The following is a 21846-nucleotide window of genomic DNA, read 5'->3' on the forward strand; positions in this document are numbered from 1 at the left end:
CAGGATTTTTCTCCATATAGTGGACTTCAATGAGAGCCAATGGGTTAAAGGTCCAAATTTCAGTTTCAATACAGCTTTCAAAGGGCTTTACAAGATTTTTTTAAATTGGAAACAACAAGACAATAATACTAAGTAAGAAAAGCATTTTATTAGTTGCATTAATTTATTGCACATATTTTCATCATGCAGACACTGTCAAAGTGACAAAAATGGCATGTCCTTTCATACATAAGATTATTATTTTTTTATATAGTATATTATTATTTTTATTAGCCATATCCACATGTGTATTTGTTTAACCTGTGCCATTTTTAAATGGTAGTCAGAGCACATTACTACAGACACTGTATGCAGAGCGGTAAAGAAACTTTAATGCTCTTTCGGAGAATTTTAGTGTTGTGCCTACTGAGCACAAACCCATCAAATATGAAGCTGATTACTGTATGGAATGGAAGAATGGCAGATGAAAAGGTATTTTTTTAAAAAATGTTCATTTCATTACGCTAATTAAGAAATGCAACCGTTTGGATTAGAAAACATTTAATAATGTGAAAAGAGCATTAGACTATGTGGAAAAAGCTGCTGCAAATTGAAATAGACACATAATAACATTTTAATGTCAAATATTAGTAAAGTCATGTAGCCTACACCCATGAACCCTTTATGATTAAAGCTTTACCTGGTTGAATTATGTTTTTATACTTCATGTTTAGCTGTTTCATTCTTCTTCTTCTTTTTTTTTATTTTATTTTATTTTTTTGCCAGTGGGATACCATGGAAATGAATAGTTCAGTAACTTACCTTTCTGCCAGTTTTTACCTTGATATTCTAATTATTAATAATTAAATAATTATATTCTTAATAATTATTAAGAATTAAAGTTAAGCATTGGCTCAAATTATGCAGAGGTCTTTTTGGTGGGAGCTGTTGCCATGGTGAATCATAATTTCAGAGCTCCATTGATCAGGGCTTTTCATAGTCATGGTGCAAGCACTAAACTCAGAGTAAACCAACTCAGAGTGGATTGAACTAACTCAGTTCAGCTTTTCTGAAACCAAAAACTCAGTGTTTCCCATCTAAGGGTAACTCAATTCAGAGTTCAAGTTTAAACTCAGAGTTGGTTGAACCTCCTTATTGAAACAGGCCCCTGATGTGTGAGGGGAACCCAGAGAAAAAAGGCATAGATTATCACGTGAAACTAAGCAATGTCCAATCAGAAAGCGAGCTGACAGAAGACAGAAGAATAACAAAGGCAATCATGGCTCAGCGTTAAAGGATTTTCTTTTTCTTTCTTTTTTTGTGAATTTTCTGTCATAAACATTCCAGACACTATTATTGCAATTTCTTCCTGCCTATCATCTAAGCCTACCATGCTTATTTTCAAGTGTTTTATTAACAAAATGAAATTACATGTACAGTGGGTACGGAAAGTATTCAGACCCCCTTAAATGTTTCACTCTTTGTTATTTTGCAGCCATTTGCTAAAACCATTTAAGTTCATTTTTTCCTCATTAATGTACACACAGCACCCCATTTTGACAGAAAAACAGAATTGTTGACATTTTTGCAGATTTATTAAAAAAGAAAAACTGAGATATCACATGGTCCTAAGTATTCAGACCCTTTGCTCAGTATTTAGTAGAAGCACCCTTTTGATCTAATACAGCCATGAGTCTTTTTGGGAAAGATGCAACAAGTTTTTCACACCTAGATTTGGGGATCCTCTGCCATTCCTCCTTGCAGATCCTCTCCAGTTCTGTCAGGTTGGATGGTAAACGTTGGTGGACAGCCTTTTTCAGGTCTCTCCAGAGATGCTCAATTGGGTTTAAGTCAGGGCTCTGGCTGGGCCATTCAAGAACAATCACAGAGTTGTGAAGCCACTCCTTCATTCTTTTAGCTGTGTGCTTAGGGTCATTGTCTTGTTGGAAGATAAACCTTCAGCCCAGTCTGAGGTCCTGAGCACTCTGGAGAAGGTTTTCGTCCAGGATATCCCTGTACTTGGCCGCATTCACCTTTTCCTCGATTGCAACCAGTCGTCCTGTCCCTGCAGCTGAAAAACACCCCACAGCATGATGCTGCCACCACCATGCTTCACTGTTGGGACTGTATTGGACAGGTGATGAGCAGTGCCTAGTTTTCTCCACACATACCGTTTACACCGCGTTCCAAATTATTATGCAAATGATATCTTTCTCTGGTTTTCATAATTAGTCAATGCAAATGACAGTCAGTATAATTTTTAAGTCATCAACCATTAGGGTATAATTCGAATTTTATTAAACAAACCTCCTAATGACAACAGTATTTGTTTCAAAAATAAAAAACTGAAAATGCACTGTTCCACATTATTATGCAAAACAGAGTTAAAACATTGTATAGGTTGTAAAGAACTGAAAATGGGCATTTGCTGAATTTGCAGCATTAGGTGGTCATATTTACTGAAATCAAACGCTATTTCAATCAAAAACATCCTAACTGGGCAAGTTACATCTTACCATAGGACCCCTTCTTTGAAATCGCTATCACAATTCTTGCATCCATTGAACTTGTGATTTTTTGGAGAGTTTCTGATTGAATTTGTTTGCAGGATGCCAGAATAGCCTCCCAGAGCTGCTGTTTTGAAGTGAACTGCCTCCCACCCTCATAGATCATTTGCTTGAGGATGCTCCAAAGGTTCTCAATCTGGTTGAGGTCAGGGGAGGATGGTGGCCACACCATGAGTTTCTCATCTTTTATGCAGATAGCAGCCAATGACACAGAGGTATTATTTGCAGCATGAGATGGTGCCTTGTCATGCATGAAGATGATTTTGCTACGGAAGGCACAGTTCTTCTTTTTGTACCATGAAAGAAAGTGGTCAGTCAAAAACTCTACATACTTTGCCGAGGTCATTTTCATAACTTTAGGGATCCTAAAGGGGCCAACCAGCTCTCTCCCTATGATTCCGGCCAAAAACGCCACCTCCTTGTTGTGGTCGCAGCCTTGTTGGGACATGTTCCATCCACTACTCCATCCATCTGGACCATCCAAAGATGCACAACACTCATCAGTAAACAAGACTGTTTGAAAATGAGTCTTCATGTATGTCTGGGCCCACTGCAACCATTTCTGCTTGTGAGCATTAGTTAGGAGTGGCCGAATAGTAGGTTTATGCACAACTGCAAGCCTCTGGAGGATCCTACACCTTGATGTTCGCGGGACTCCAGAGGCACCAGCAGCTTCAAAAACCTTTTTGCTACTTTGTAATGGCATTTTAGTAGCTGCTCTCTTAATCTGATGAATTTGTCTGGCAGAAACCTCCCTCATTCTGCCTTTACCTGCACGAACCTGTTTGTGCTCTGAATCAGTCTCAAATCTCTTCACAGTACAATGATCATGCTTACGTTTTCGTGAAATACCTAATGTTTTCATACCTTGTCCAAAGCATTGCACTATTTGACGCTTTTCGGCAGCAGAGAGACCTTTTTCTTTCCCATATTGCTTGAAACCTGTGGCCTGCTTAATAATGTGGAACATCCTTCTTAAGTACTTTTCCTTTAATTGGGCTCATTTGGCAAACTATTTATCACAGGTGTCTGAGATTCATTTCAGTGATCCAAAGAGCCATGAGACACAATACCATCCATGAGTTTAATTGAAAAACAAAAAACTGTGTGTTTATGACACTTACATCCAATTTGCGTAATAATTTGGAACGCGGTGTAGAATTAAGGTCAAAAAGTTCTATCTTAGTCTCATCAGACCAGAGAATCTTATTTCTCACCATCTTGGAGCCCTTCAGGTGTTTTTAGCAATCTCCATGCAGGCTTTCATGTGTCTTGCACTGAGGAGAGGCTTCCGTTGGGCCGCTCTGCCATAAAGCCCCGACTGGTGAAGGGCTGCAGTGATGGCTGACTTTCTACAACTTTCTCACATCTCCCGACTGCATCTCTGGAGCTCAGCCACAGTGATCTTTGGGTTCTTCTTTACCTCTCTCACCAAGGCTCTTCTCCCCCGATAGCTCAGTTTGGCCGGACGGCCAGCTCTAGGAAGGTTTCTGGTCGTCCCAAACGTCTTCCATTTAAGGATTATGGAGGCCACTGTGCTCTTAGGAACCTTAAGTGCAGTAGAAATGTTTTTGTAACCTTGGCCAGATCTGTGCCTTGCCACAATTCTGTCTCTGAGCTCTTCAGGCAGTTCCTTTGACCTCATGATTCTCATTTGCTCTGACAAGCGCTGTGAGCTGTAAGGTCTTATATAGACAGGTGTGTGGCTTTCCTAATCAAGTCCAATCAGTATAATCAAACACAGCTGGACTCAAATGAAAGTGTAGAACCATCTCAAGGATGATCAGAAGAAATGGACAGCACCTGAGTTAAATATATGAGTGTCACAGCAAAGGGTCTGAATACTTAGGACCATGTGATATTTCAGTTTTTCTTTTTTAATAAATCTGCAAAAATGTCAACAATTCTGTGTTTTTCTGTCAATATGGGGTGCTGTGTGTACATTAATGAGGAAAAAAAATTAAATTAAATGATTTCAGCAAATGGCTGCAATATAGCAAAGAGTGAAACATTTAAGGGGGTCTGAATACTTTCGGTACCCACTGTATATGATAACATTATACCATATAAACAATTCTACACTAGAGGGGGAAACTTTATTCTCAAGTTTCAAGACATTCTGTGAGATTTCCCATGTTCCCAATCGGCACTCTGGTTGCAAATCTGTTGGTTGGTGTGCTGTCTTTGTCACATCGTGGCACACCTCACACTGTAGGAGCAACACGGTTAAATCTAGGATTTTTTCTTCTCATGTTTGTGGTCACTCACATTTTGAAGATCTTGATAAGATTTGACAAATCTTTTAGTGTGTACCCAGCCTTAGATGATAGGCAGGAAGAAATTGCGATAATAGTGTCTGGAAAGTTTATGAAAGAAAATTCACGGAAAAAAATATTGGATATTGTTTCGTTTCATGTGATAATCTGTGTTTTTTTTTTCTCGGGGGTTCCCCTCACACATCAGGATTGCCAATTGTAAATATTCAACATGTTGGATTCATGATCGGGGTGCCTCCAACGTTATTCCAAGCAGATTCAATCACTCTTAACACTCCTCACACCACAGGAACATCTAAAAAAAAAAAAAAAAATTCTTGAACCACCAAGATAATCGGACATTATCTAGGATTGTCAGAAGGGGAGAAATCGGCTCAAAATCAGCCCGATTGTCTTGTGGTGTATACCCAGCTTTAAAGGAACACTCCTCTTTTTTTGGAAAAGGCTCCCCCGAGTTAATAATTTGAGTTTTACCGTTTTGAAATCCATTCAGCCGTTCTCCTGTTCTGGCGATATCACTTTTAGCATAGCTTAGCATAGATCATTGAATCCTATTAGACCAATAGCATCGCGTTCAAAAATGACCAACGAGTTTCGATATTTGTCCTATTTAAAGCTTGACTCTCTCAGGCACAGTAATATCATGCAGCGCCTGAAATTAATTCCCAGCTAGGTAACTTCCAATGTGACCGGCGTGATATTACTGCCAGTGTAGTTCCTAATCTTATCGACCTAGAAAATAGCAGCTTTACATTTTCCGCCGGTCTTTGTACACAATATAATTACAGAAGAGTCAAGTTTTAAATAACAAAAATAAATAATAAATAAAAATAATTTTAAATAATAAAAACAAATAGTGAAACTCGTTGGTCATTTTTGAATGAGATGCTATTGGTCTCATAGAATTCAATGATCTATGCTAAGCTATGCTAAAAGTGATATCGCCAGAACAGGAGAATGGATTTCAAAATGGTAAAACTCAACTTATTAACTCTGGGGAGTTGGAGAATGAGCCTATTTCCAAAAAAAGTGGAGTGTTCCTTTAAGGGGATCAACCCTTACATACAAATATTGTCACTAGATGTTTGAACTGTTTGTAACAGAGTGTTCCCTCTACATCTGGATCCTCAAATCTGGCCCACGAGATGCACTTTCCTGCAGAGTTTAGCTCTAACCCTAATAAAAACCCCTCCTGAACATGCTAATCAATGTCTTCAGGATCATTAGAAAATCACAGTTAGAGCTAAACTTTGCAGCGCTTTGGCCCTCCAGAGCAGGATTTGAGGAACCCTGCTCCACACTGCCAAAAAAATGCTTTTTTTTTTTTTACTTAGGCTACGTTTACATTAATCCGGATACATTTGAAAACAGAATTTTCATTTTAAAACGCTCTCCGTCCACATTAGCGTTTCCAAGCGTTTTCCAAAAGTTTCTCATCCACACTGAAACGTAGGAAAACATCAAATTCGCCTTAATGCGCATGCGTAAAGCCTCCAAAATTAGACAGACGTAATAAGTTTTCACGCAATTCTTCTGGCGGGATAATTTACGGAAATATCTCATCCACTGACGCGTCTATATCGTGCTCATTCATATTTTATCTGAAAAGCAGTTGTCGTCATGTTTTGCAGGACAGCAAATGTGAGTAAATTTTCTGTCATCATTTTAGGACTGTAATTTGAAGAGTGTACAAGGTTAATCTCTTTAGCAGCAGTGTGACAGTGAATAGCATAGACACAATTACTGGTGTAAACATAGACATCTATTGGTACAATATGCATCACATGACTATAAATATGCATCATCGTTTTCAAAAGCCTCCGTTTTCACAGTCCACACTACAACTTGAAAACAGCGTTTTCAAATTTATCCACTTTGGCCGGAGTTTTTAGAAATAACCGTTTTCTGTGATAAAAACGGGGTTTCCACCATTTCCACCCTAAAATATCTAAAAATTCTTAAATCAAGAAGGATTTTCTAGACGAGTAAAAAATTTGTTTTGTTCAGAAAAAACAGTCAAAATTAAATGTGTTTTTGCTTGAAACAAGCCAAATAATCTGCCAATGGGGTAAGAAAAATAATCTTGTTTTCTGTTTGAAATTAAAAAAAAAAAAATCTTATCCCATTGGCAGATTAAAACTCACTCAATTTTGACATGTTTTATCTGAAAACAAGAACATTTTTCACTCGTCTAGAAAATCCTTCTTGATTTAAGAATTTTTAAATGAAAAATCAAAATGAGACAAGGATTTTTTGCAGTGTGTCTGCCCGTCTGCATTCAGATCTGCCTCTATTTAGTTTGCAATGCCTACTTTCTACAATCCAGTCAATCCCTAGCTAAACAAGTCTTTTTTTACTTGTTTGATAAGCTGTTTCTGAACATTTGGTTGTGATTTTCTTTTCATGCCAGCTTTAAGCATTGAAATGTTTGTTGTCGTCATTTAACTGGACACAGTGGCAGTTATGGGGTTAAAACCACTGGTCAAGTCAGTCCGAACTGGGCTTTTGGAGATTATATACTTCCATGTAATCAAAATGACAGTGATTAGGACATTACAGCAATAGCAAATGAACCAGTGGCCACAGTACAGTCTGCTAGAGTCAGAGATTCAAGCTAGTGAGACTTGCTGACTGATTACGCAATCATTAATTCACATTTGATCATTTGACATCAGAATTGATCTAAAATAAAAAGCTTTTGTAACATTATACACTATCATTAATTATTTTTTTTTCTTTTTGGGAAAGAAATTATAGACATTAATACTTTAATGTCTGTAAAAGGACGCTTTAAATTGTTTGTTAAAGGTGATAAAGACATTTACATTTATAATGTTACAAAAGATTTCTATTTCAGAAAAATGCTGTTCTTCTGAACTTTCTATTGATCAAAGAAACCTGAAAAAATGCTACTCAACATTTTCAACAAATATTTTTTTGAGCTGCAAATCAGAATATTATGATTTCTGAGGGATAATGTGACTGGAGTAATAATGCTTAAATTTCAGTTTTGAAATAACAGGAATAAATTACATTTAAAAAAAATATTCAAATAGAAAACTGTTCTTTTAAATAGTAAAAATATATTTTTAAATATGTTACTGTTTCTGCTGTATTTTGGATCAAATAAATGCAGACTTGGTGAGCAGACTTCTTTTTTCTTTTAAAAACATAATCCTACTGTTCAAAAACTTTTGACTTGTAGTGTATTAGTATTATATATGTCCAACAAACAATTGATGCTTTTGTTCAAAATACAAGATAATGATGCTTTAATTGAATACTAAGAGAAACACAGGCCCTGTGTCCCAGTGTTCACACTATCCACCCTAAATAGTATGTGAGATTACAATAAGTGTGTCCCAAAGCATAGTATGCTGAAAGAGTATGCCAAAAGTCCTGGATGGTCTATTATTTCAGGATTCGGTCCAGAACTACAAACACGAATAAAACACGTTTAAAACTACAAGCATGGTGGATGTGCGCTTAGGCAGAGGTGTTTAGAAAAAGGGGTTTAAGTTACTAATATAATCAACATTTAACCTAGTAAAAAGTATTTATTTTAATGTTGTCTGTGTTATATTTCATCTGCAACAGCAATGTGAACTTTTATAAACACTGTTTGCTCATTAACTTTTAAATGCATCATTATACAGAAAATATGAGCATTTGGCATGAAAGACCAAATGTGCGACTTTTCTCACCAATATGGTTGGATGTTAAATTAAATTAAATGTGGAGGATGTTAACTGTGCTAAGATGATTGACAGGCCAGTTTACTGTGAAACTTGAAAGCTTGCTTACTCTTTTACTACTGTACTTTTTCTTCACCCAAAGAGTACATACTTTAAGAGCGAAGTATAAGTATGAAGTTTTTTTTATTATTAATGCTTGAACAGATAGTACAAGAAGAACATACACTGCAAAAAATGCTGTTCTTACTTAGGTTTTTTGTCTGGTTTCCAGCCAAAATATCTGAAAATTCTTAAATCAAGATGGATTTTCTAGATGAGTAAAAATTATTGTCTTGTTTTCAGAAAAAAAAAAAAAATAAATAAAAATGAAGTGTTTTTGCTTGAAACAAGCAAAATAATCTGATAATGGGGTAAGAAAAATAATATTATTTCTAACAGAAAACAAGATTATTTTTCTTACCCTACTGGCAGATTATTTAGCTTGTTTCAAGCAAAAACACTTCATTTTGATTTTTTTTTTTTTTTTTTTCTGAAAACAAGAAAATAATTTTTACTCGTCTAGAAAATGCTTCTTGATTTAAGAATTTATTGATATTTTGGCTAAAAATCTAAGTAAGAATAGCATTTTTTGCAGTGTAGCCAAGGGATCACATACAAATCTATAAAATAATGACCAATAAATATTAAACATTAATGACAAACACAAACATATACACATTAATAGTAAATAAACATTGATACAAAAAAAAAAAAAAAAAAACACCAAAATGTGAATGACATTACAAGATTACAGAGATTAATGAAAGCATCTAAATACATGAGTTTTCTTTAAAAAACCCTTGTGCGACCTTATGGACATTTTTGTCCATTTCAGTTTAGTTTTTTGTTATAAGTGTGTCTGTGTTAATGCCAACTGCATAAATCTTGGCTCAGGTGTGTATTTTTATTGAAATTTTAATATTTCACCCTCATTTCCTTTAAAAAAAATAAATTTTACCCTCCGTACAAAAAAATACTCACACTCAGGACCTTAAGGACAAAAATGTCCACATTGAAACCCATTAAAACTGCAGTTTTTTAACCCAGGGCCATTTGACTATAAAACAATGCAATATTTGCTAATAGGCATTCATTCTATCGGAAAGGCTTCAAATTTTTACCAATTTTTAACTAGATTGTGCCATTTTTTCTAATTTAGCATATAAAAGAAATACTCACTTTTTTGTGTTTTTTGCTTATGCATATTATAGTCTATTATAGAGTCAAATGGAAAAATAATGCAGCTATAATTGTGTGGGTATGTTGGTGAGGATGTCAGAGTGTGGTTTGCATGTGTTTACTGAAAATTTTATGGGTGTAATTGAAAGAAATGATATTGTACTGGCAATCAAAAATCCTACTGCATGTATTTGAGTCACACCCTTGGCAGGGTCATAGGGCCATGAGAAAACTATGAATGAGGTCAAAGAAGGTTAATGAGCTTTGAGGATTTTTCTTTTTCACCCAAACACACATCTTATTCCTTGATTGCACTTTTTTTATTTGTTATTGTTTTTGTACAGAGATAAAAGGTGAGCATAAATTTGATGTAAAAGTTCAGAAGCCCCTAAACACATTGTTTTTGTTTTCACCACAAGAAAATGCTGATTGTTTAGTCTGCTAGATTTTGTACAAAGTTCGAGTGTTCGCACAGCCAAACAGGTGTTTGCAAAGCAAAACCTATGCATATTTGGTGCTTGAGGGCTTGATCATTTCAGTGCTTGCAAGATGAAGAGACGTAGTGTTGCCCAAGGACAGTCAGCTTTATGTAAAGAAACCAGCTTTTAAAGCATTACAATTCTGAAAATAAATGAATGTTTGGTAATTATGTATAGAAGAGATGCTGATAAAAAAACAACAGTCAGTGAAATTAGAAAAAAATATTAATATATAACATTTCTATGACAGTTTTTTGACATGGACATTTTTGTCCATTATGGAAGTGTTATTTATTTATTTTTTTAAATCTGACACTACATAAAAAATATAAATGCCTCAAAATTAATGTTGTTGTTCTTCATTGACACACCCAAGAAGCTAATAAGCAAAGAAAAAAAATTCTGCTTAGCATTTAGTAAATGGAAATTAACGACTATTTTTAGTTTTTTCAAACCAGCATTTAAAGGGTTAAAATTCAGAAAATTAATGAATGTTTGGTATCTATGGATAGAACAGATGCTGGTTAAAAAATGACACCAGTGAAAGTGGAAAAATTAATAAATCATATTTTATGGCAGTTTTTGGACATGGACATTTTTGTCCATTTTGCACCTATGTGTAACTTTATTTTTGAACGCACAAGGGTTAAATACCTCTGGATAATATTTCAGGAATCTTAGTTTTTTTTTTTTTATTCTTTATAAGACTAAGAGATTTTTTAAGTGATTTTAGTTCAATTTTAAAAAGGGGATACGTTGGGGAACTGTTTGCAAATTTTTGTTTGTGAATGAAAAATGTACCATATAAAATACAAAAAAGAAAGTTTATATGTTCCAGGGGATTATTTTTATAATTATTATAATAAAAAATAATATCTTTTAAACTAAAGGAGTGTACAACATTGGCAGAGAACCTAGGTCAGTACTAAAGTCTCCTCTGCTTGTTTGCAAAAAGAACACGAGTTGCCAATGTCCAAATATGTAGAAACATTAGAATTAACAGGATATATTTCATGTAAGATTGTTTCCTTTGCCTTATTAGAAATACAACATTTCCTAGGTAAAAGCGAGGATCTTTTCCAGTCTATATCATCAACAAAGGACCTCCAGTAGGACTTTCCTCTTGAAGAAATGTTCCTTTTGTGAAAACTCTTATTATGTTGAAATGGTCTTTCCGGTGACATCAGAGCCGGTAAACCATGGCTGCCGCCACGAGACTAGGACCAAAGATGAACCTGCTGGTTCACCTGCTTATTTTTAGCTGGTATTTTTTCACTATCTGGAGCAACTGTACCCTGCAAACCTCGGACAGACATCCGGGTGTGCGGTCATACGGAGGACGCTGGAAATACCTGACGTTCATTAATCTGGTAAGAGCGGTTCTGACTAATGTTATCAATGTCAGTCACGATAACCCGCGACTAACCCAGTGTTTGTGTCACCTTTGCTTCTCCAGGTACTGCATGTGGTGTTTTTCGGACTGTGTGTGCTGGTGGATGTGGTCCACAGTGTTGTTTCTGTCAAACAGAGCCGCAGCGGGACTCCTCTGCTCCTCACTAAAGCCAGAGACTTTTACTTCAGTGCTCTGGCGTTTCCTGTCGGGACTGTGAGTAACTCTTTACTGAGCTGTGCAAACTAATGTAGGAAATAGTTTAAGAGATTAATTTAAAAATGTCGGTGTCATTTATTTAATAAACCGTACTGTATGAGCGCAAAAAACTTAGTAGTAACACAAATATTTACTTAGTATAACCTTGACTGACACTTACAGTCTTGTAGTTCACCCCTTCACCTACAATTAAAAGTCTGCCATACTTGCACTCTCATGTTGTTTCAAATGATGGTTCTTTCATAGAAAACATGACTTTTTTTTTTTTTTTTTTTTTTTAAAGAATACCTGGCCATTTTTTAAGTAGTTAAAGTGAATAAGATCTAGGCCTGTCAGGCTTCAATCTGGCAAACAAACAAAAAAAAGTTAAAGTATCATGACTTCAGTGCTATATTTAATGTTGTATAAAATCATACTGTAACTGTTTGTCATTTGTGACCCTGGACCACAAAACTTAAGTAGCACGGGTATAAATTACAATATACATTGTTTGGGTCAAAATGATTTTTCTTTAATGCCAGAAATAATTAGGATATTAAGATCATGTTCCATGAAGATATTTTGTAAGTTGTCCACTGTAAATATGTCAAAATTAAAATTTTGTTTAGTAATATGCATGGCTAAGAACTTCATTTGGACAACTTTAAAGGCGATTTTCTCAATACACTCTTAAAAATAAAGGTGCTTCACAATGCCATAAAAAAACATTTTCTGTCTAAATGGTTCCATAAAGAATCTTTAACATCTGAAGAACCTTTCTGTTTCACAAAAAGATTCTTTGTGGCAAAAGAAGGTTCTTTAGATTATAAAAAGGTAAGAAAGAGATTTGTTCTAAATGGTTCTTTGTGGAACCAAAAATGGTTTTTCTATGGCATCGCTGTGAACAACCTTTTACGCACCTTTATTTTTAAGAGGGTATTTTGATTTTTTTTGCACACTTAGATTCCAGATTTTCAAATAGTTCAAACAAACTTTGTTCAATCCTAACAAACCATGCGTCAATGGTTCCAAAATGTACCCTTATGACTGGTTTTTTGGTGCAGGGTCATTGATTAACATTTCACATTTATGTTTTCTATTTCTTTAAGCAAATTATTATTATTTTTGACTGATTTATTCAATAATGTTAAATAATGGTCCAAATGATGTTGCTGTATTTTTGGATAGACCAAATACATATTGTTAATATTAAAGTAAATTGCTAAAAAGTAGGGGTGTAACGATATGCCTAGGTCACGATACAGTACGTATCCCGATATTGGGTTCACGATACGATACGTATCACGATATATGAACAAAAATTAAAACATGAAACTGAAAATCAAACAACAGATTTATTAAAAAAAAAAAAAAAATCAATAGCTTTCTTAGTTTTACATACAAGGTCACATTTTAAGGTTTAATAAAAACCTTCTGTATTAAAATTAACAACTGAATAGCTCTGTCTGTCACTGATTTTTTTTTTTATATTTAACATGATAGTGATAAAATTGTCAAGATGTCAAATTCTTTAAACCTGCTAGCGATGCAAGATTCTATGTGTGTGCGAAACAGAGTCCTACCCGACGGGTGAACCGCTATAACTGACGTAACGGTGGAATAATATTTATCTGTCAGGTGCAGTGCGGGTGATAGGCACGGGTATTTGCACTTTGGACTCAATCCGGTACACGCTGATACTGCTCTCAAAAGGTCCCGTGTTTGTGTTCACGCTCTGTCTGAAGACCGTTTAAAAGCCCTTTCACATGGGACGCGTCAAGCGGTGGAATCACTGCGCAGCTGCCGCTTTCTTTCATAGTGAAAGCGTTTGGCGGTCGAGCTGGTGTTCGCGACGCGGTCTCGGGGTATACGTATTGCAAACAACAAGGTCAACAAGGTCATAGTAGTATGACATTTTACACATAATTGTATTTTTACTGCGCAGGCTATACTACACGCATTTTCTGGATTTTTTTTTTCTTTATTAATAGCCTTTCTCCGTATTTTATGTATCATACAGCTCCGAAATGTTGCCATACTGCTGACTTAAATGAGGAGGGAGGGTCCGCGATCTCTGGGTTGGTTGCCATGTTTCCTCACGTTCTTTTTCAACTAGCTCAACTTTTGCAGGCAGGCGTCACATGATTGGAAAGGTAGTCACGGGGTGTGTCGCGATTCTCCCTTATCACACCGTGACACAGGATCGTGGATCTGAGTGTCACGATTTCGGTTTCATATCGCCTATCGTTACAGCCCTACTAAAAAGTATTAGTTTTTACAGTAATTTTTATAGAATTTTTATAGTTTGTGAAAGTGTGTCTGTAATATTTGATTGACTGACAAAAAACATGGCCATAATTTTTTTGAGTTTTTAGGTACAAATTTGTTGTGTTTTTTATGCTGTAATTGGTTACCATTTCAAGTTTCAACAGTCCTGAATGCATACATTTTTAAACCAGTGTTTTATGCATAGTATAAGCTTTGTATCAATGAACATGAGTTCTTATAATTGTTTTACCTTAAAAACAATAGAAGATTTAGAAAATATTTTAGTATAGTATGAAGTATAGCACATTAAGCAACAAGAAACTTGAAACATTTAGTTATCTAACAATGTATAGTTACCTATTAATTTTGCCTGTTTAACAGTGCATTTAAAAAAAAAAAGTGAATAATTTAATAGTTTCCGTTTCAATAATTCTGTGTATTATTTATATTGGACAATTTACAGCCAATGGTTGTTTAGAAATAAATAAACATTTTTTTTATTGGTGGACTGCTAGTGTGACCTTTAAATGTATTGATCTTTCTGATCTCGATCTTCTTGCTTGCAGTTTGTGTTTGTTTCTTTCTGGACTCTCTACACTTACAACAGAGAGCTGGTGTATCCCAAAATGTTAGACGAGATCATTCCCATCTGGCTGAATCATGCGATGGTGAGACCACAGTTTTATTCATTACTAATAATAATAATAACAGCTCTGATGCAGGATATGCATTGGTTCAGGACTGGTTTAAGCATGATTCATTGGTGTTTTTCCTCCAGCACACAATCATCATGCCTTTGCTGCTGCTGCAGATGTTCCTCCAGAATCACAAATATCCCAGTCGGACAAAAGGGATTTTCAGTCTGGCCTTATTTGCTGCATTGTATCTGTCGTGGTAATCGTGTTCTACTTGCATCCATCACACATCTATTTAAAGTTCTTGTTTTTCAATGTTCTATGTCTTTTTTAATGCGTCTGTCTCTCATTAGGGTGTTGTGGGTGCACCATGCGTCAGGGATTTGGGTGTATCCCATCATGGCTCACTTGAGTCCCGTGGGATTGTGTATTTTCCTTGGTGGCGCGTCGCTCACCATGGCTCCTCTTTACCTGTTAGGAGAGAAGCTCAGCCTCATGATGTGGAGCAGCACAGGTGAGGGCAAACTGACCAAATGCACTTACAAAAAGCTATGAGATTTAACTCTACTTATAGTTCTAAGGCCTCTACATTATCTTCTGTCATTTGAGTAAAAGGCCTTTTAGTACTGGGTCCGTATTCACAAAACATTTTATCTTGGCACAAGGAGTACTCCTAAATGGCAGAAAAAGTTTAGCTAAGAGTTTTTTCTTGAAACCTATTCTCAGAGGTTCTAACTCTAGAGGTTAGAGAGAAGTCTTAAGCTGAGAGTAAGGGGCGGGGTTGACCTCATTGCTATGGATGATGTCAGCATACTTATTAACTATGCACACTGTGATTGGCTGATAGGGGAGGGGTCTCTGTCAGAGATTTGTTCATAGAAATATTGTAGAATCAGATATTATGTTGCCATATTTAAATGAAGCTTTTAAAATCCAGGCTAAGTGTCACTAATTAAAAATATATGTTCAGCTGATTGTCAGCCTTTTACATGTGTGCTTTACATACACATATTAGCTGATATGCATATGAACAGCCTTTTTATTAACAGAGTAGAATAATCATTACATTTACATTTTACATGTATTAATTTAGCAGACACTTTTATCCAAAGCGACTTACAAATTGGGAATACAACAAGTGATTCATCCTAAGGAGGCAGATCAACATAGGAAGTGCTCAAAAATACCATATATTAGGCGTTGTTAGATGAGTAGAGGCTAGAAAGGGAAGATCAAGAAAGAGAGTAGAACAAAGTTGGTTCAGGACTGGTTTAAGCATGATTCATTGGTGTTTTTCCTCCAGCACACAATCATCATGCCTTTGCTGCTGCTGCAGATGTTCCTCCAGATATATATATATATATTATTGAGTCAAATAGTGTCGAAAAAAAAGGAGTCTGCATTCCGGAGAGGGGTGGGAAGATCATTCCACCAGGCAGGAACGTTGAACAAAAATGTTCTGGAAAGTGATTTCATGCCTCTCTGTGGTGGTACAATGAGGCGTCTTTCACTAGAGGATCTCAGAATTCTGGAGGGAGTGTAGATCTGTAGTAGTGAATGGAGGTAGGCAGGTAAAGAGCCGGTGGCTGTCCTATATGTCAGCATCAGTGTCTTAAATTTGATGCGGGCTGTAACCGGTAGCCAGTGCAGGGATATAAAGAGAGGTGTGACATGGGCCTTTTTGGGCTCATTGAAGACCAGTCGTGCTGCTGCATTCTGAATCATTTGTAGAGGTTTGATTGTACATGCTGGAAGACCGGTTAAAAGAGCATTGCAGTAGTCCAGCCTGGAAATGACCAGGGCCTGGACGAGGAGTTGTGCAGCATGCTCTGTTAGGAAGGGCCTGATCTTTCTGATGTTGTGCAGTGCAAACCTGCAAGATCGAGCAGTATTAGCTATGCGGTCTTTAAAAGTCAATTGGTTGTCAAAGATTACACCCAGATTTCTGGCTGAAGTCGATGGGGTAATTGTTGATGAACCTAACTGGATGGAGAAGTCATGCTGTAGAGTTGGAGTGGCAGGAAAGACAAGGAGCTCAGTCTTTGCAAGATTGAGCTGGAGATGGTGTTCCTTCATCCATGCAGAGATATCCACCAGGCAGCCTGGGATCCGTGCAGCTACTGATGGATCATCTGGTTTGAATGAAAGATAGAGCTGTGTGTCATCAGCATAGCAATGGTAGGAGAAGCCATGTGCCTGTATGATGGGGCCCAGAGATGTAGTGTATATGGAGAAGAGGAGGGGTCCAAGAACTGATCCCTGAGGAACCCCAGTGACAAGTTGATGAGTTTTGGATACCTCCCCTCCCCAGGCCACTCTGAAAGACCTTCCAGAGAGGTAGGATTTGAACCAGCGAAGTGAAGTCCCTGTGATGCCCAGCGTTGAGAGGGTGGACAGGAGGATCTGGTGATTCACCGTGTCAAAGGCTGCAGATAGGTCTAGCAAAATTAGTACTGATGATTTGGAATCAGCTTTAGCAGTCCGCAATGCTTCAGTGACAGACGGTAGCGCAGTCTCAGTTGAATGGCCACTCCTGAACCCTGACTGGTTAGAATCCAGTAGATTGTTCTGAGTGAGAAATAAAGATAGCTGGTTAAAAACAGCTCGTTCCAGTGTTTTTGCTATGAATGGAAGGAGAGAGAGAGGTCTGTAGTTGTCAATGAGTGAAGTGTTCAGTGTAGGTTTTTTGAGCAGTGGGGTTACCCGGGCCTGCTTAAATGTACTGGGGAAAGTGCCTGTGAGAAGAGAGGTGTTGATGATGTGTGTGTGATCGCTGGTAGAATTGTTGGAGAAATTGCTTGGAGAAGGTGTGAGGGGATAGGATCTAAAGGGCATGTCGTTGGATGGCTGGAGAGGAGAAGTTTGGTTACTTCCGCCTCAGAGTAAGGACAGAAGGAGAAGAGGGGAGTTCCAGCCATGAGTGTGGTCAATTTTAGTTCTTGTATGTGTGGAGCTGAGAAGTTATTACTGATAGATGTAGTTTTGTCTGTAAAGAAAGTGGCGAAATCATCAGCTGTTATAGAAGTGGTGGGAGGTGGTGGAGGGGGACAAAGCAGTGAATTAAGTCCCATACTCCCACCCCTTCCAGTCTGACGAGGGGTGTGAGAGAAGGAGAATTTATTAGATAGAGCGGCTGGGGTTGCAGAGTCTTCTGGACGTATCCAGGTCTCAGTCAAACCTAGGATGCTCAGGCCAGATTGCAAAGAAAATGCCGAAATGAAGTCAGCTTTGTTGACAGCTGACTGACAGTTCCAGAGTCCAACCGTGAAAGAGAAAGGTTCAGTGGAAGAGGTGTCTATAGGACGCAGGTTAGAAATATTGCGTTGACGTGTGCGTGTGATTTTAGTGCGGTGTGTAGAGAGCACCGGAATGAATTGGAAACACATGATAGAGGAGGACAGAAAGAAGAGTGAAATAAAGGAAAGGAGTAGTTAAGTGCGTTGCCGGTTTCGTTGCTCGGTTAAAGTCGCGCAGGAAAAGTCGCAGGTCTTTACTCTCATTGGTCTTCATGCGAGGAAACTGAACGCTTCCGCTAATGCCGTCGGCTCAGTATTTCAATTTGAAAAAGTGCAATCAAAACTACAATTTAGAACGAAATCACCAGGAAAACAAATAAACAGAAACGAACAAATACTCTCTAGCAGCAACAAAATGCAAATAGAAACGAATAAGCCAATAAATAGAAAACAAGGACGTGTTTATCTAGCAGCAACAAAACAACCGCCTATTTAAAATACAGAATTTAAGTAGTCACTTACGCGCTGTCATCCTGTCTGCGCCAGAGGACTGAAAATCACTTATCCATGGCTCATGAAAATCATGTCTCATAGTAAGATATGCAAATGTAAAAGAAAACCAAACTGGACGCAAGAACAGCTGTTACTTCTTGCCCAACTTGTTAATGAAAACAAGGATATAATCAAAGGAAAATTTGGACTTGGGATAACCTCCGAAACACAAAAAGTTGTGTGGGAAAACATATGTTTGCAAATAAATGAATGTTTCACAGATTTAGGAGCTAGTTTTAGTGCTAAAACTCTTTATGAAATACTCCTAGAGCAAAATTTTAGGAGTCCTAAATTTAAGACTGACGCCCATTATTTTCAAGATTTCCTCTTAAATCGGCAAGTTATGAGCTACTTTAAGCCTTAAGATGTTTTGTGAATACGGGCCTCGATTTTTATAAAGTAAGAACAAGTATAACTTATTTTATGCAACCCTGGACCACAAAACCATTCATAAGGGTACATTTTGAAATTGAGATTTAAACATCTGAAAGCTGATGTATAAATAAATACATCATATAAAGCTTTCCACTGATGTATGGTTTGTTAGGATGGGACAATATTTGGCTGAGAAGCACCTATTTGAAAATCTGCAATCTGAGGGTGCAAATATTGAGAAAATTGCCTTTAAAGTTGTCCTCATGAAGTTCTTAGCAATAATATTACTAATTAGAAATTACGTTTTGAAGTATTTGCGGTAGGAAATTTACAAAATATCTGAATCGAAAATTATCTTGATTTAATATCCTAATGATGTTTGGCATAAAAGAAAAATTATTTTGCCCCATAAAATGTATTTTTAACTATTGCTACAAATATACCAGTGCTACTTAAGACTGATTTTGTGCTCCATGGTCACATATTGTAAGTACTTCAAGATAAACACTTACTGGACTGAAGAATTTCGTCTTAGATCTTTTGGCCATAATAAATACCAGCATCTGCAGCAAATTGAATAATTTTGCGATGTTAACCATAATCCTCGAGTATGAGCTTCATATTCACCTGGATCATACTATATGAGCAAATACAACCCCTGGCAAAAATTATGGAATCACACTGCAAAAAAAAAAAAAAATTCTTACCTAGATTTTTTTTGTCTTGTTTCCATCCAAAATATTTAAAAATGTTTAAATCAAAAAGGTTTTCTTGACGAGAAAAAATCCTTTCATATTTTGTCTAAATGTTCAATTAACTTAATATCCTTAATATCCTAACTTAGTGAAAGTGACGTATTGTCAAGTATGGTGACCCATACTCGAAATTGGCCCTCTGCATTTAACCCATCCAAGTGCAGACACACAGCAGAGAGGATGGGTTAAATGCAGGAGTGACCAAACACACACACTGTGAACACACACCAGAGCAGTGGGCAGCCATTGCTCCAGCGCCCGGGGAGCAACTGGGGGTTCAGTGCCTTGCTCAAGGGCACTTCAGTTATGGTATTGAAGGTGGAAAGAGCGCTGTTCATTCACAATTCCCACCTTCAATTCCTGCCGGTGTGGGAATCGAACCAGCAACCTTTGGGTTACAAGCCCAACTCTCACACCATTAGGCCACAGCTGCCCCATTATCAACTTAATAACTTAATATAAAAAATCAGAACCACAGATTTGAATCACAATCTCTTATTATGATCCATACTGACTATGATTTTTCTTTTTAAGGGAATCAGAAGAAGAAAAAGAAGTAGACGTCTACTGGAATCCACATTAACCGTGTGGAGCTCAAAACAGCCAAATAACAAGTTTTTACAGCGCACAAAGCAACAGCTTTAGTAGCAGTGCTTGTATTTTATACAAGAGGGGCTTAACTCGCCCTGCCATATTTACAAAAAGAAACTAGCATTAATACTGTACACACGGTATGTGTACACACTGATCATGCTGATATTTTATTCTGTTTTTGTTTTTTGTTTTTGTTCTTTTGACCTAATTTTGTTGCTAATGAAAATCATTTGCACCTACAGAGTAAAATGCTGTATTTTTTTAATTGTGAAATTACAGACATATACTCTAATATCCCAGAATGCTGTTTATTGATTAAGGGACAATTAGTACGGAGCACTTTCCCCTTCTCAGATTCATAATCATTATTTTAAAACTTTACAAGTCTGAGCTGGTGACCAATTTCCTGTTAAGGCAAGACACTGCAGGTGAACAGGGTAAAAAAAATATTGGGCAATAAAATGTATCAAATCAAGCAAATTATACATATAAAAAAATCCCTCTGTAAAAACCTTCAGAATATAGACAGAAATATAAAAATGTAAAGTGTAGTGTAAGTGCTACTGAAGTGGAGATGTAGAAAGAAAAAGCTAATTTTGAGAAAATGTCCTTTAAAGATAAGCATTGAAATTGAAATCTATTGATACAAATAGATAAAGTGCTATACAAGAGAAACAGTGTTTTTTGTTTTCTTTCCACTAGTCTGAAAAAAACACTTTATGAAAAAACCCAAAAGCTCAAAATCTCAAACTTGACAGGTGCATGAACAAACTGTTTTTGCCTGCAGTGTCTTCCCTTAAGATATATATACACTGTAAAACGTTTTCACTAGATTTAACTTAAAAACCTAAGCTCAGCAGCTGCCTTAAGTTTGTAAGTTACTACAATAAAAATGAGTTGATTTAACTTGTGAGTTTAAATGACTTGTTGATTTAACTTAACTTTTTAAGGCAGCTGCTAAACTTAAGTTTTTAAGTTGAAACGGGTGAAAACTTTTTACAGTGTATGTATATAAATAAGAGAATTCCTATGTAGTTTATGAAGGTTAGTGTCAGTCTGTGTAAATGTGTCACACGACGGTGTTGAGGGCTTTCTCAATGACACACTTCAACCTGTGTGAACTCAGGTAATCTCACCAGTGAAGCCCTTAATGTGATTCTCCGGCTTTGCCGAGAGTTTCATGATGGACTTTATTGGTAACAAGTAAACCCTAGTAATCTGCGACCTCACTGTAACACATATAATTCACATCCAGAGAACAGGCTCTGTATTCGTTTTTTCAATTGCATCATTTTTATTTCATCAAAACTGAAATGTTTACTAATTATATTGTCAACAACTACTTTGACATAATGGTGTGTTTCCTCTTTATGTTAATGTGTGTAAAACAGACAGCTGTTTAGGTGGACAAATCCGTTTGCTATGAGTCCAATGTGATTCATGCACTGATATGTTACATTATAGCACTTGTGGAAATTATGTGATGCACTTAAAATGTCATCAGTGACACTTAATAAGAGGGCCAATGAGCGTTACCGTTATTGGTTTGCACAATGTAATGATTATTAATGTCAATAAAACCTCAGATGTTCTTTTAGTCATTTAAAGTGGCTTGTTGTCTTTTGTCTT

General features: G+C 36.6%; 1 protein-coding gene across 1 annotated transcript; it reads left to right on the top strand.

The window, feature by feature from the left end:
* The first annotated feature begins 11404 nt into the window (after positions 1-11404).
* adtrp1 (androgen dependent TFPI regulating protein 1) lies at positions 11405-21824 on the top strand. The gene is made up of 6 exons (XM_073823356.1): positions 11405-11584; positions 11671-11820; positions 14637-14738; positions 14849-14964; positions 15059-15219; positions 20158-21824. The coding sequence occupies exons 1-6, from the start codon at positions 11414-11416 to the stop codon at positions 20181-20183; spliced, it is 726 nt and encodes a 241-aa protein (XP_073679457.1). The 5' UTR covers positions 11405-11413; the 3' UTR covers positions 20184-21824.
* The last annotated feature ends 22 nt before the right edge of the window (positions 21825-21846 follow it).

The sequence above is a fragment of the Garra rufa genome, chromosome 18 (assembly GCF_049309525.1).
Source record: "Garra rufa chromosome 18, GarRuf1.0, whole genome shotgun sequence".
Taxonomy (NCBI): domain Eukaryota; kingdom Metazoa; phylum Chordata; class Actinopteri; order Cypriniformes; family Cyprinidae; genus Garra; species Garra rufa.

What these genes read in the sequence shown, in the direction of transcription:
- adtrp1 (XM_073823356.1), top strand. Translation starts at nt 11,414, where the DNA reads ATGGCTGCCGCCACGAGACTAGGACCAAAGATGAACCTGCTGGTTCAC. An exon ending in ACCTGACGTTCATTAATCTG is followed by an intron (nt 11,585 to 11,670) that starts GTAAGAGCGGTT and finishes TTGCTTCTCCAG; the next exon opens with GTACTGCATGTGGTGTTTTT. An exon ending in TCTGGCTGAATCATGCGATG is followed by an intron (nt 14,739 to 14,848) that starts GTGAGACCACAG and finishes TTTTTCCTCCAG; the next exon opens with CACACAATCATCATGCCTTT.